The following is a 13,612-nucleotide window of genomic DNA, read 5'->3' on the forward strand; positions in this document are numbered from 1 at the left end:
TCTTCTTCTCTGCAGAAAAAAGATCCTCTGGCTCTGTCTAAAAAGCCAAACAACACCTGTTCAGCCGGTGTGAATTACACGACCAACCTTACAAAGGACACGTCTATCTCCACCATTTCAAATAGCACAGCTGTTCAGCTCAAACCGTCTGAAACCAAGGCCCCAGACCCCAAAAAGACTTACAACAGCGTGAGCAAGATTGATAAGATGTCCAGGATAGTGTTCCCAGTTCTGTTTGGGACCTTCAACCTGGTGTACTGGGCCACGTATCTCAATAGGGAACCCGTGATCAAAGGAGCTGTGTGAGCTCTGTGATGAGGGTTCATCCTCCTGACAACCACTTCAGGATTTGATAACTGGAACGCAATCAAAAACAATGCCAAGCACTTAGTCCTTGTATCATAGATGTGTTTTTTTAGGTCACTGGGTTACATTGCATGTCTGTCGCTTCAGGAAAATGTTGCCATGTTTGCCTTGAGTTTGTACATGTAGGATTAACAACTTCTCCTTGAAATTAGTTCAGTTTATCTCATTTCAGAACTTAGTCACTGATTCATTTCTGCCAACTTTTGGATTTTTGAAATGTTAGCATTTGGCATTCACATTTTCTCCTCGAGTCTACAGTAGATGATGGTAAAGCAAGGCCAAATGCTATGCAAAAAACAACATTTTTACTGTGTTAATACTAAAAAAAAAAAAACGGCTTTTATCTTTGTAACTCTTACTTTGTACAAAATGGGCTGGAAGTCCAGGTATGCGAGGCTGGGCCCTGGCACGTGGAACTTCGCTTCCTTGTTAAAAGCAGATGAATAGCCATGCTAAATGTGTTGCCTTCAGAGTGTGATAACTCATTATGAATGCACTGAAATCTGATGCAACTACTTTTTCAGAAGCCAGTGTGAAAACGTTCATTCAAATGACGACTCTTGTTGATCTCTGTTATCGTTATTTTTCTGGATTCAGAATGGCCAGTTCCCCATTAATACTGTTTTTTCTGTTTGTGTTGAGATTAAACAGGGACAGATCTCCAGCTAAAGTGACAGTGGCAGCTTCTGTTCCCAGGTCACCGTGTTAAGGAATCCTGTATGTATGTATGTTTGTCTGTGTGTATGACCATAGTTGAATAAACATGTATATATGCCCTGCTTTTAGAAAAGCATCACTAAGCCAGTAAGGTTAGCTTCTATGTTATGCATATACAGCAACACAGTGTTACTCTAGTCTAGTGCTTCATTGACTGGATATTGAAAAAAGAGCAGAAAAGCTTGAGCTTTAGCATTTTTGAATATATAATGCTTTTTTAAACATTTTCTTTTTTCAGATAAGTTTGGTGTTTCCATAAGCTTTGATGATAACTTGATAAATATTTGGATGCTATGAGCAGGATCACTATTTTTGTCATAATTAACTTCTGTCGTTAAGAGACTGACTTGAGCTCATCAGGTTATCAAGCTTAACAGAGACAGAAAGTCACAATGACAAGGTTGTTGAGCATTTTCAGCATCGTCATTTTAAATCATGTTACCGTTGCTATTTTTAGGATTTTCAGGCAAAAGTGTCAGATCAGGTATTAATATGAATTTGTTGTTAAATAGTGAAGTGCTACCTTAAAAGAATAAGTTCGACATTTTGAGAAATATGCTTATTATGCCAGTAGTTAGAGGAGAAGATTGATACCACTCACATGTCCGTTTAGTACATATGAAGCTACTGGTTAGCTTAGCTTAGCATAAAGACGGGAAGTAATCAATTATACTGCAACTTTTACGTAAATTAGCTTCTATGATTTATGTCGGTACGATAAAATATGAAGCTGTTGCAAGACAACAGTTAGCTTAGCTTAGCATAAAGAAAAGAGGGAACAGCTAGCCTTGATTAGGGGAAATCTGCCTACCAGCTCGCTAATTTAACATCTTGTATCTCATTTTTATTATACTGTACACACTGGACAGTGACTTCTGATGACTCCAACAGGCTGTTGCATTAGTTTGAAAGTTGTAGAGGAGTTACGCATTAATTTGAACTTGAATTAAACAAAGAAAAAGCTGCATCTTATGATCACCACAACAGTTTTTGTATAAATTTAGGTTAGGATGAGCTGTTAATTATTGACTTTTAGTTGTGTTGTTAGGTGTGTTTACAGAGCCGGGTTAGCCGTTTCCTCCTGCTGAGATGCTAAGATAAGCTAACTGTTGTTGGACCGTAGCTTCATACATGTACAGACATGAGACTGGTAGGTATTCCTTTAATGGAGCCCAATTTAAAACACTTTTAAGGTCACCATAAGACCACATAAAGCTTTTTGCATGATTCTCACTGCAAAAGGCTGCATGTACAACAGGTCAGCAGAGTTGGTTCTGCAGTCTTCATCGTTCTCCCAGAATGACACTTTAAGCCTCTTGTCTCTATGGACAGTTTAAATATGAGCGTGATCTACTCATGTGACTTTATGCCTTCTGTGTGGCCTGCCACTATTTAATATGTTTATGGAGCACACCAGTTGTATTGCATTATTATTACATTTAAGGGAATTTTAGGTCCAGCCTGTTCTTTAAATGCAAATATCTGAAGCAATAAATAATGCTCATATGAATAATGGTTATGGTAATATGTTTGAATCATTTGGCCTTCATTTTGTTGATGTCTTTTTATCCAGATGTTATCCCTTTTTCTTTTTTTAAATAGTGCATATACTCTGTTTCAGGGGCGGAGCCATATTTTGAATCTAATTGTTCTCTGTCTCCATCATTCTGAAACCACAACACAACAGATATGGTCAGTGACTAAATTTCACTACTGTCACAAAAAGAGGCAAAAATTGTCTGATGTGACTATTTTGAATTTACATGACACAGGTGGGGAATGAATTCGGCACAAACGGCATCACTAACCTATTTTCGTTACACTCACAGATTTAATGTTTAGACGACAAATCTACATTTAAATCCAGACCATAATAATACGTGCTGCTCTAACTGAGCAGACATCCACAACAAAGCCAAGTAGATGTCTTCATGACTCTGAACTGAATATTACAGAAGAACATTTACTCTAATGATTTGAATGACATTTATTTAAGGAATAGCATCATAGGATAAACATCATGGACATGTACTGTAATATTATCAGACAGTATTTTATTTGATCTACTCCAGATCACTCTGTTCACATTCCCTCCTCTTTTCTTCTTCTTTCACTCTCTCAGCTCCTTCTCATCTGTCCCTGGAAATGTCCTCCACTCAAAGAAAATATAAAACAAAAAGTTTCAATATTTCTGATCATAAACTGAAGATGTGAAAATATTAAATGCGTATCTTATTCTCTTAGATCAGCTCCACCTCCACTCTCCTTTCCTCTTTTCTTCAATCCCCGTCAACACATTTTCATCTCCTGTCCATGGAGGTAGATTTGTCTCAGTGATGTAAATGTGTAATCTGTAAATATAAAACACCTGACAAGGAAGTGACATCCTAACCGATGACCTGCCTTGATCAGAGGACTGAAAGATTGCATTTTCATTTTCATTTTGACCCCAAAAGAGCAAATTGGATTATTGCATTTTCCTTTTTTAATTGTCTTTACTTTGCTGGACCGAAGAGCAGCAGGAGAACAGGTGTGCTAACTGGGCAGCTCACACAGGTGCCTTGAGTGTTCTTTGTTCTGTGTCCTGAGCTCATTCTCTGTTTCCCCTTCAGCTGAGCTGCTTCCCTCTGTCATTTCACCTTTGTTCCTCAGTGCATTGAGTGAGTTCATTTCATTATTCCACAAGTCATGTTTATTTTGTTGTTAAGTAGTACATCTAATCTCCTCGGTTTGTTCTCATATGATTATATATTTAAAGTGAGAATGTATTGATTTACTGATTTTTGATTTAGAATTGCTCATTGTTGTTGTTCATTCAAGATAATATGATAGAATTTGACCTGTATCTGCACTTTCTTTTATTTGTAGAAATATAACCACTCACACCTGACTGACTGCAAGCAAAAGATTAAATACTTTGAAATGGAACCTGTTGACTGCTTCTCCTGCTTTGCTCATATTAGTAAAAGTTAAAAATTACATTTTCATTTTCAAGTTTACATGATCATTTGAGTCAGATCCCCAATAGGCTTCTAATGACTTTAATATTTATAATGTTATGTTAATGTTGCCTATTATTTTACTGCACCAGATGCTCTGAGGATGGAGCACTGTATCATAATCATGGATTGTGCATTTAAAGGAGAATCCCTTTTTTTCAAGAATTGACATTTCTTATTCCTGTGCCCCAGAACAAACTGGTGAATATTTGTGAATGTGCTGCACTCTCCTCTAAAGTTAGAAACCAAAGGGGAGAACCTTAAAATGTTCAATGTCATGAATGGGGCTCTGATGCTGTGAGGCTTTAAAATCTTTGTCTAATTTCTCACACTAAAATGAATGTTTTATATCTTAAACCTTATGTCCATTTTAAAATCTGGAGGAGACCTGTGCACCACACAGCTACTGTAGATTTATGGGGTTAGAGAAGTAACGCATTTTAAATTTCATCTATATAACTTCAGTAGCCTGACTGATGACAACAAGCATTTGGCTTTTTTAGAATATGGCAAGTCTATACGTCCAGTCTATTAGTTCATCATTTGCACTCATTAGCTCTTAATGTGGGGGGTTCAATTAAAAAGTGCATTCAATTATTTTAATTGAAGACACAACTGCTGACAGAACAAGGTCAGTGCCCTTGTGTTTGTGGAGGATTTGAGGATTCTGTGATTTCTAGCTTTAAGACGGATAATACAGACTTAACTGTCCTTGGGAATAACATATGTGACATTTAAGCCTTTTATTTAGTTAATGAATGTTGTGATTATTATTTATTAATATCTTGACCTTCACTTCCCGCTGCTGTTTGTGGCTTTTAGCTGCAGCTTATGAATTTTGAACCTTCCTTTATGGATTTTGTGTCACTTGCAGCAGGACGCCATGTTTGCTGCTTCACTCTTTCCTTTCCTGTGTGTCCATTAAAAAAACGCGGCAAAACTACTCACAACACCGGATTTCTCGGCCTAGTCATATGAATAACAGCATTAGAAAAGTAAACTGTGGGGAACATGGATGTAGGTCTATTATAAGAATTATTAGGTTGAAATAATACAACCACGGTGAGGAACAAACAAACACCTGTAACTGACGGTTGAACCGGAAGGGGAGGGGAAGAAACCGAGCGGAGGACGAGTTACGCTGCTACACAGGAGTTGGCGCCATTTCGGATTTTAAATATGGACGACCAAAAAAAAAAAAAAAAAAAAAAAAGATGGCGTCAGTGAACCACCCATGGCTCAGTGAACAGTCCGCGGGCAGTAAATAAAAATACTCGGATCTCCACCTCTTCATCACGCCGGAACCCTCGTCTTCTTACAGCTTGTTTGCAGAGGAAATCAACTACCCGGTACCGGAGGTCAGTCCCACAGCTTCGACTTTTAGAGTTTATCGGAGATCCTGTTTGATTGGGAAGATGTCTCACTAGTGTGGTAAAACCATAGGTTAAAACAATGAATTGAATGGAACTGAAACATTGATTGTTTGGGAAGAGCGTTGCTCAGCACAAATTTGAGACGCCGAATAAATTAAACTTAATTTTTGTTGTGACACAACAGACTCTCCTGTGTTTGCTCTGTGTTTTGCTTTTTGAAGCGTGTCCCCAGGGAATTACAGCAGGGCTGCCGTAAAGTGTTGGATGTTGTTGGAAACTGTTTTGGGGTCACGTGCGGAGTAAATGATAAAATAATTATTTTATTGCGGATCCAATTTATATTTGAAAGATAATTTTTGTGAGTCTACAAACGTATTTTTTTGTATTTGTGAAAGTTTTCACGTCTCTTTTCCTTTTCTCTCCTTCATTCTTTTCCTCCCTTTCTCTTCCACTCCTCCTCCACTCCTCTCCTCCTGGTTCTTCCATCACATATTTTCCTCCTCTCTGCTCTTAATTTTCCCTCATGCCCAGCGCACCCAAGATGACACCAAGTGTTTCGCGTCAAGCCCGAATGCTCTGCAAATTGTCGGGCGACCTATAAATGGCTATTTCCCCAGAACAGTACTAATAGAGCTCCACTGATTTGCCGGTCCAGCCAGAGAGACTGAGAGGAAATGACACCAAGTTATATTATAAAATAAAATTGTATAAAATTATTATAAACTTCTAAGATTCAGGGCTTTTGGGAAAACATCTGGGGCTGCAGCCCCACGCTGCCCCCCCCTGCTCCACCTATGCTCTGATTCATTTTAGCTCCACCCTTCTCTTTGGAAACAGTGATTTCTGACTGCATTTATTTTTATTAATGTATGTATTCTATCTAATTTAAATGTTGTCTTTTTATGTAATAAGCCTGTGCCACTGACCAATATAAGCCTCTGGGTCTCTATTGAAACCTACTTTTTTTTTCTCTCTCTCGTAATTGTTATGCATACCTGACTCCAAATAAAGCCTCAGTGACTCCATCTGTCAGCTGTTGATGATCAAACAGCGCAGTGATGCTGAAACATGAAAAGCCTTCATCATGTCGGTTCAGGAGCTTCATGACATGGAGTGTCAGGTTATAAACGACAGGTCACATTTGACACCGATCGGGGATTATCATGTTTCATCAGATAAATACACACACAGAGCCAGAATGCAGATCAGATGTATAGTGCATTAATTCATATTTATGCAGCCAATGTGATAAAACACTGGCTTAATCTTGCTTGATGGAACAATGCTCTCCACGTGCTGTTTCTCCTTTGATTACACACATGCACATCCAGCTCATGCAGCACGTACAGTTGGTGCACTGTTAAATCCATCTTGGGAGCCTCTGTGGCGGTAACATCTGGCTCACATCTGTCTGTCAAGGATTTAGCTCCGTTTAAGTAGCTTTTTCCATTCAGCATGCCTATACTCTTCACCAAATTAAGCTGTCACTGATGGCACCGAATGACATCAATCATAGTATATACTGTAGGTTGAGGAGCAAAGATGGGCGACAGTATTTGCTGGTGGAGAGCAGCGTCCTCTCTGGTCCTGCACCACGCCTCAGTCAGAACATGGAGGACTGTGCTCCTGCTGCTTGTTAACCTTTATACACACATTTGACACGACGCACTGATCCAGCCAACAAAGAAATGTCAAATTTCAGTTATTTTTTGAGACAGGCGGATGCTGTAAAGGGTTAAACAGACAACTAGAAGCATATACCATGTTTTATACAGTTTATATAGAGAGCTGTTCTGAGAGCCATGTGTATAACTTTTGCATGATTACACAACAACCCTCAAATAATTCTGATTAATGAAGTTCTGATTAAGTTCTTGGAAATGTGTCCGGTCTTTGTTTGTTTTTGTTTTGTTTTGTTTTTTACACTCGGTGGTCACCATGATCAGAAATTTACAAAGTAGTTTTTCACCTGCAGAAAACACAACATTATTATTATTATTATTATTATATTATTATTATTATTATTATTATTTTACAGTAATGTGGTGTTTTTTTTAACAGCTAACAGTGGAAGCTTAACTTAACTCAAATTCATCATCAATTTTTTACAGCTGGGAGGATTAGGCCTGGACATGAGACTGTTTCATGTTGTAAGGAATTTGAATGATGAAAAAACATCAACATGTTTTCAGTGTCATGTCCTGGATGGATCTGAAGGAAGGAAAATATGCTCATAAGCTTTCGTACCGATGGTTAGATAAAAAGATGATTGATGCCACTCTCATATATGAAGCTACTACGAGTTAGCTTAGCTTAACACAAAGACTACAAAGTGCTAGCCTGGCTCTGTCCACATGTAACAAACTCCAACGAGTAGCAGCTGTAAAACTCACAGATTAATAAATGATATTATGACGACCATTTTTTGGGGGCAAAGACGCAAAAGTCGCAATTGTAATTTGATTCAAATTCATCTAGGGAGGCATGAAGCGATGTGAAGACGAGCACACGCCCATAAACGTGGTGTGTATCTGTGCTAGCTAGCTTGCAGCTAACATTTTCAGGTGCTGCATGCACCTATAGCTGAGTTACTGAACAGACATGAGAATAGTATCAAACTTCTTACGTAACCTTCAGCAAAAGAGCGAGTAGTTCTTCCAGTTTGGGGTTTTCATGTTTGCAGAGAAGACGGATGGCTGTGGAAGCGGATGCACCAGGTAGCAGAAAGGTGTGTGAAGTCTGTGGCTCAGGGTGAGCACAATGAACGGGGAAAGTTTTGAGAGTGAAAAAAGAAAACTTGTGGGATATGAAAATCTAATATAAGGCTCTATTCATTACGGGTACTATCTATGAAATGTATTCAAAACTGCTTAGTCAGAGGGGATGTGAGGACACTCACTGCACCTTATGTTCACACATACAGCTGCTTTATCAGCGCACAGAATGTCTATAGCTCATGCATGTAGCGCACTGATGTAATTTGATTTCTGGATTGCTGAACAAGCACTTTCAGCGACAGATTTGAGTGCGAGCCTGTTTCTCCTCTGCAGCGGCACAAGGGACTGTACCACTGTAAAGTTGTGTCATGTTTTTCTATTGAACCTTTCTCCTCATACAAAATACCGTCTCGGTCACTGCACTGCTCCAAAATACAAGGATCCAAATCTTTTGCTGATGATATCGTTGTATTGATTTTAGGAAGACAGCGTCTTATTTTCATTGAGCATCAAATCACATATCCCTCCTCGTGTCATATGCTCAGAACGTCTGCAACATATTGAAGAGAATTTCAATTTGAAAAAGAAAACGTTAGGTGACCTTGATTCCCAGCCTGCAGTTGCCGCTAATAAAAGCCTTTCAAACCTAATATCGGCACTTTTTAAACCACAGATGCAAAGTGCCAGACAGAGGATCAAAACAAAAAACTTGACAGCAATGTAATGAAACAGGAAAGAAATATAAAAATACTAAATGAAGGCAAACATCATAAAAGGGGGATGAGGGAGTCAAGAACAAATAGAGACATAACACAAAAACAAGATGATGAAAAAGAAAGTTAAAGCAAATCATTCAGCCGAGCGCAGTCATCTTCACTTCCTGTTTATATCTCATGTGAAGGAACAAAGATTTGTTGGATGCTGGACTGATAAAAAACACTGTGTGGGATTGTTGCAGAAATGTGGATTTTAATTTGGTGGTTGGACGGTTACAAGCACAGTGCTGTCGCATGCGCTCATCGGCTATAACTTTAAAAAGCGTAATGTTAAATCATTAATGACACATGCAGAGTGCCGGGCTGTAATCTCAGCGCACTGATGCATAGCTCATGAAGAAGAACTGAAAGGTCAAAAGAAAATATGTAGAAGTTAAAACTATTTGTTGTTATAGTCCATGAATTTTAAATGGTGCATGAAGGCAAGTGTTATTCAGCTTGTAAAGACGGCGCCGTCATTCTTGTATACGGTATTTTTTAAATGTATATCTTAGCCTTAAAATCTCACATAGCACACACAACACTGTACTTTATATGTTTGTCAATTAATTTTACTCATTGTTGAATTTTAAAATAAAGTGGCAATTATCAAATATGAAATCCCAGTTACTGTGAATTAAAATTAACAGCAAAATCAGTGATTTTTACAGGTTAAATCTGGCTTATTGTGCCCACTGCAACTGTCAACAGTAATACTAAATACTGGATATGAGACTGTAATTACTACCAGTTAAAGTAATGGAACAGATAAAGGAAGGAAATTATATTTTTAGATATAAAACTAAATGAATGCATCATAATGATTTGAGTCCATTTGTGCCAAAAAAAAGAAGAAATATTGGAAAAAATGTTAATCAGCTTCTTTTAGTCCACTGATGTTTTATTTTATTTACAATGGCCAGTACATGACTCTTGAGTCATCACAGCATGTATCTGACGCATGATACAGCCATGTTTGTCTGAGCTCCTCCCGCCGCTCTGGTTCCCTCCCTCTGTGGTTCAGCTCATCATTACACTGTCGTCCCACCAGCCTTCGCTTCCTAGTGGCTGCATTTCTCTTTCTAACCAGCAGAGAATGATAGCAGTCAGCTACAGCGGCGGCGGCACTGCAGACAGGATCGATGTCCGTTACACCACAGTGTCTGTTAAACACCACACTGGAGCCGCTGCCTGGAGCTGTGCACAGACTTAAAGGGTGCAGCCGGTGCTGCACCGGGAGAAACTGCTATTAGTCTCACTCTGATGCTGTAAAGACACAGTGTCTGGTGCCATCAGAACAAGATGAAACTATATGTGGTGTTATCAGAGTCTTCAGAGGATTATTTATCCCAGCAGTTAATTTCCACCCTTCAACAACCTCCTGCATGTGACAGTGAGTGAACACAAGGGGTCGACAGAGGGAGAAATTGCTGTTTTTCATTCTTGGTGCACAAGTGCTCCACACACAGTTGTCCATTCATTTCAAATGATAGCCAAGAGCCGTCGGGGGGGGGGGGCAGCTGGTGAGAGGGATCACTCCGTATCACTGACGGGAGGTTCCCTCATCAGCAGCATGTGGTCAGCTGTGCGGTTTCTTGTCATTTGCACTGGACTTGTTTGCGTCTGTTTGTCGCTGAAGATGGGACAACTTTTATTTAACGGGACACATCTGTCAGATTACCCTGATGATGTCATCTGACCCCTGTCTCACCGGGGGCTTTTGGAAACTACTCAGGTCGTTTTCTCCGCACCGTTTTTCTGTCTTTCAGCATGAGACATTTCTTGGTTAGTTACCACTGGTTGTACACTACTTTTCATGATGCATTGTGGGATACTATGAGTTCACTATATAGGGTATAATCTCACTATACCTTCGGACAGCACTGCAGGATGGAGAACTCACTATATATTAGACTATAAAGGGAGTATAGTGAGTGATTTCAGACATGGTTTACGTGAGGGTTTGGAAGAAGGTAGGGAAGGTCTAAAGACAGATGCTGTCTGGTTGCATTATGGGAAATGTAGGCCCCAGTGTTTGTTTCCATTTTAATGACAAAAAGGCAGCGTATCTCGGCTTCTACTGCTTTGATTTTGACTTGTTTTTTTGTTTTTGTTTTTAATCTGTCTCTTGTGAGTCCGCCAAACTTTATGAAAGTGTAACACTAAATCACTGCAGTGCGCCTTTAAGTGTTAAATCTCTATCATTGATTATACACAAAGCAAGGGCCCCTCAATTACAATTACAAACGCTGCTACAAAGATGGCTTTATAATGTATTAGGCTTCATGCCAATTAGTAGCATTTGGCAGCTGTAAAGGAGGCTCTTGCAGCACATTCATATTCAAGCTTTCAAATAAATATAATGAAGCAGCCGCATCACCTGTCCTCAAACTGCAGGTGCAAAACCAACATCCGTGAAAATATGAATAATAACATTTTAAAAAAAGTAGAAGAAATGGAAGCTTATTTACTTTTTTTTAAACTATGAAAGATTTGCAAAAGTTAGTAACTGGAATGTAATTCATATTCGTATTATAAAGCTTGATATTGAAATATTGTTCCAAAGTATTCCAATCTTTCTTCCTTTCTTTCAAACCCAGTTACAGACGCATGTTTTATCTTCATTTCTGCTCACATGTGGCAGATTCTCCCGCGCACATCAGGGGGAGAGAAAGGTTTCCCTGCTGCTGGAACAGCTCGTATGAGAGCTGCAAAGTAGTCCGTAAGAAAGTGGAGTGACGCACACTTACCAATAGAGGAGTTTTTGATGAATTACAGGCTTTCAGTGGAGGCGTTCAGAGAGTGCGCACCTGCGTACCACCAGCAGTGTCCGTGCCCAGGATACAACTGCTGCTCCGCCGCCTGGAAAACCACCGCGAGGACGGACATTGTTTTGGAAACGCCTGATTTCTTTTCTTTCTTTTTTTTTTTTCTTTTTTTTTTCTTTTTAACAATGAGTGGAATTTGTTCTGGATTACAAACTATGAGGCGCCTCTCCTCCTCTCCCCTCGCGCTCTCCTCTGAGCAGCTGTGACCATCACGTGCAGACACCGACACGCGCCGTCCTCGCTCTCAGCTCCACTTGTTGTCACCCTGCGAGAAAACATGTCGCCCAAATTACTGTCCTGTGTCTTTCTGCTGTCAGTCATCCATACCTGGTAAGTGGCGCACTTCTGTTCCTGTCTCTTATACACATCTGTTGTAACTTCAGCACAGTGCAGTCATGTGTGTCAGCTGGTAAGCACAAGGAAACTTTATGTTTGGCTCTAAGTTTACCGCGCAGTGTCACATCATGCACATGCACATGCACATGCACATGCACTAGTCTGCAGAATCCAGTGACTGTGCTGTTTTCCCCCTCCACAGCTCTCTAACACTGGAGTACGAGGGGGACTATGAGGATGTCACTGTGAACCAGATGCTGGCTCCTAAATCCCACGAAACCGACGCCACGGAAATACTCAACAATTTACTGAAAGAATATGACAAGAAACTGCGGCCGGATATCGGAGGTAATCCTCCCCTTTGTGTGAATATTGATCCGCCAAAACCAGTTGCAGACTGTAAATCCATAACATTTAGAGAGATATTGGTCAAATATTGAGTTTGCATTGATAACTGCTGATTATATTGAGCTCAGTCAGTCATATGGCTTGAGACGACCTGTGTAAAAGCTGCAGATGCACTAGTGTCTGTCAATCCTCACTCACCTGTAATTAAACTAGTACTAATATCATTAACTGTGGAAACACTGCAGAAATGCTTTAATAATGTGATTTAAGTGGTGCAGCAATGTAATAAATGAGTTGCAGGAAGTCTTCATTAAGTCTTTTATCACTATAAGTTTGGATATAATACTACAGAGGTGACATCACTGCTTTCTGTAATGTGGTGGTGACAGGTGTAACAAGGTTAACCCTTGCACTTCATGTCACTGGAAGCAGCATCATTGGTCCATATCAGTAGTTTTTGTTCACAGTAAATTTATCCCATCTCCATAATTTTGCATCTTTTGGATTCCATACTGAACTTGTTTTAGATTCCTGATGTTTATTTTATCATTTCTAACATATTTTAAAAAACAGAAGAAGCTCCTGCTCTGGTATATTGCATTTTTTACAATTACATTAAGGTGTGTGATAAATCTGACGCTGCGGTCAGCTGCTCGTGGGATCTGACGTGCTCCTTAGTGAGCTGGAGAAGAAACACTGTGATCACTTGCACTGACCCATGCAGCACATCACTCGATCAATATGCAGAAATACAGACACGTAAACCCAACTTCAACTAACCAAAGGATAGGTTTATTAAAGGTACACCTATCAGTTTAAATCATACTGGCTAATATTATAGTGAGAGACTCTCTTTCTAAAACATGGTAATACTTAGAAGAACTATAATGTCACTCAGTCTGTCACATACCTCCAGCAAGGACAAACAGTCCCACACATGCAGCTATTACCTTAGAAAAAAAAGGAAAAGGAAGAAGTCTGAAGTGATTTATTTGTCATAAAACATAATAAGATATAAATAGGGACATGGAAGGCAAGACAACATATATTTTCCTGTTAACTACTTAGATCTGCTCAACAGACAAAGTATATGTACATGTGGATCTGCACCAAATTGTGCAAAATTCATCGACCTCAACACCATAAATAGTTTTTATATCATGATCTTTACAT

The 13,612-nt window shown here is 39.4% G+C and overlaps 2 protein-coding genes across 4 annotated transcripts in view; both read left to right on the forward strand.

The window, feature by feature from the left end:
* Positions 1–4,011, forward strand: part of gabra5 (gamma-aminobutyric acid type A receptor subunit alpha5) — a 30,899-nt gene extending 26,888 nt beyond the window's left edge. For all 3 annotated transcript variants that reach the window (XM_087175852.1, XM_023413290.2, XM_023413289.2), the window contains exon 10: positions 16–4,011. In XM_087175852.1, coding sequence (XP_087031978.1) covers positions 16–306 — 291 coding nt within the window. In that variant the 3' untranslated portion in view covers positions 307–4,011. The remainder of the gene's footprint in view (positions 1–15) is intronic.
* Positions 4,012–11,790: 7,779 nt separating this feature from the next.
* gabrg3 (gamma-aminobutyric acid type A receptor subunit gamma3) overlaps positions 11,791–13,612 on the forward strand; it is a 41,041-nt gene continuing 39,219 nt past the window's right edge. The window contains exons 1-2 of the mRNA XM_023413307.2: positions 11,791–12,085; positions 12,294–12,439. Of these exons, the coding sequence (XP_023269075.1) occupies positions 12,033–12,085; positions 12,294–12,439 (199 nt within the window). The 5' untranslated portion in view covers positions 11,791–12,032. The remainder of the gene's footprint in view (positions 12,086–12,293; positions 12,440–13,612) is intronic.

Source organism: Seriola lalandi, unplaced genomic scaffold, assembly GCF_002814215.2.
Source record: "Seriola lalandi dorsalis isolate HSWRI2012SDOR001 ecotype SW California unplaced genomic scaffold, Sedor1 jcf7180002054511, whole genome shotgun sequence".
NCBI classification, from domain to species: Eukaryota; Metazoa; Chordata; class Actinopteri; order Carangiformes; family Carangidae; genus Seriola; species Seriola lalandi.